The following is a 1,940-nucleotide window of genomic DNA, read 5'->3' as shown; positions in this document are numbered from 1 at the left end:
GGAGGAATAATAGAGTAAGGCCAGAAAATTTCCAAGGATAAAAGCAGCTATATTTCAGCATTGATAAATGAAGAGAAGTCAGGAAAGAAGACTGAGAAGAAATGTAAATGTAGAGAAAATCTGTTATATTCAAAGAAAGTTTTAATCAGATAGTTTGGTGTTATAAGTGATAACAGTGAAGTAGAGGATATCAAAGCTTATGATGGTCATTATCTGTTTATGATGATGTGTTTGTGAAGCTGAAGAATTAATAACCAGAATTTCCATTTATTCTCAGCTCAGCCCCTGGAGAATGCCAGCCCAGTATCCCCTCCATCCTCACATCGTGCTCCTGTCCAACCTCACACAGTTCAGCCCCATGCTCTACCTCACTGGCTTTCCCGGATTGGAAACCATCGAGCACTGGATCTTCATCTTCTTTTTCCTTATGTACCTCGTGGCCATCTCAGGCAACTGCTTCATCCTGATCATTATTAAGACCAACCCTCACTTGCACACACCCATGTACTATCTACTCTCCTTTCTGGCCTTCACTGACCTGGGTTTGTCGGTGTCCACCTTGCCCACTACTGTGGGAATCTTTTGGTTCAAATCCCATGGCATCTACTTTGGAGCCTGCCAAATCCAGATGTTCTGTATCCACTCATTTTCCTTCATGGAGTCTTCAGTGCTCCTTGTCATGTCCTTTGATCGATTTGTGGCCATCTGTTATCCCCTGAGGTACATGGTCATTATCACTGGCCAGCGAGTGGTCAGGGCAGGCCTCATTGTCATTCTGCGGGGCCCCCTGGCCCTCCTTCCCATTGTTCTCCTCCTGAAGGCTTTTCCTTATTGTGGCACTCAAGTCCTCTCCCACTCTTTCTGCCTGCACCAGGAGGTGATACACTTGGCCTGCACAGACACCACCTTCAACAACCTGTACGGGCTGTCATTGGTGGTCTTTACTGTGATGCTGGACCTGGTGCTCATTGCACTGTCCTACGGGGTCATCCTGCACACAGTGGCAAGACTGGCCTCCAAAGAGGAGCGGCTCCAAGCCTTCCAAACATGCACCTCACACCTCTGTGCTGTGCTGGTATTCTTTGTGCCCATGATGGGGCTGTCCTTGGTTCACCGCTTTGGGAAGCATGCTCCACCTGCTGTCCACCTTCTGATGGCCAATGTCTACCTCTTTGTGCCTCCCATGCTTAACCCAATCATATACAGTATTAAAACCAAGGAGATTCGCCATGTCATCAGCAAGCTCCTGGGTTAAAAATTCCACTGAGTGCCCAGAAGAAAGTCCCAAATCAGGCCAAAGATTGTCAGTATTTAGTACCTGTAATTACACCCTCTGTTTCCCGAGGCTTTTTTCCACTGCCCTAAATAAAATATGGGTGAATTTCTTTCTTGAGTTATGAGTTGGTAATGCTGACCTTCTCTTGCTTGAATTATAATGCCTTTCTCTATATATAAGACTTAGATATTTTGGTAGCAGCAAAAACTGCCTAGAGGAAGACTGCTATCAAAGTGTAAAAACTAAAGTGAAACTAAGCAAATACAGAAGGAGAGTAATCAACAAAGAAACACATCGAACAGGACTTATGAGAGAACAGGTAAGTGTCAGTTGTTTAAATTCACTTCACAAAATGTACCTTCTTCCATGGCTCCTTGGGACTGCCTCCTTTCTCGGCCAGCCAATCCTTCTCTTAAGTTTCTTTTTTTTTTTTTTAATCCTGCATAACCCATATCCTTTGGAGTCTTGAGTCTCATTGGAAGAATCAGAACTCCTGCACTATTTTCTAATTTAAACTCCAAATGTTTCTGATGATGTGCTCTCTTCTAGCCTTATTCATTTAGTAGACACTCTGGACCCCACCCCTGTCTCTTATCATTTCTGATTTTATCTTTTGTATGGATTTACTGACATTAACTGAAGTCAATGTTTGCTTCTGGGCATT

The 1,940-nt window shown here is 43.9% G+C and overlaps 1 protein-coding gene across 1 annotated transcript; it reads left to right on the top strand.

Annotated features, from left to right (window-relative positions):
- Nucleotides 1-292: 292 nt before the first annotated feature.
- LOC102272699 (olfactory receptor 51M1) lies at nt 293-1,255 on the top strand. Its single transcript, XM_005905999.2, has one exon. It carries the CDS (start codon nt 293-295, stop codon nt 1,253-1,255), a length of 963 nt encoding a protein of 320 aa, XP_005906061.2.
- The last annotated feature ends 685 nt before the right edge of the window (nt 1,256-1,940 follow it).

Source organism: Bos mutus, unplaced genomic scaffold (genome assembly GCF_027580195.1).
Source record: "Bos mutus isolate GX-2022 unplaced genomic scaffold, NWIPB_WYAK_1.1 CTG200, whole genome shotgun sequence".
Taxonomy (NCBI): Eukaryota; Metazoa; Chordata; class Mammalia; order Artiodactyla; family Bovidae; genus Bos; species Bos mutus.
The sequence above is the reverse complement of the archived record's forward strand: the minus strand, read 5'-3'. Positions and strand labels throughout refer to the sequence as shown.

What these genes read in the sequence shown, in the direction of transcription:
- LOC102272699 (XM_005905999.2), top strand. Translation starts at nt 293, where the DNA reads ATGCCAGCCCAGTATCCCCTCCATCCTCACATCGTGCTCCTGTCCAAC.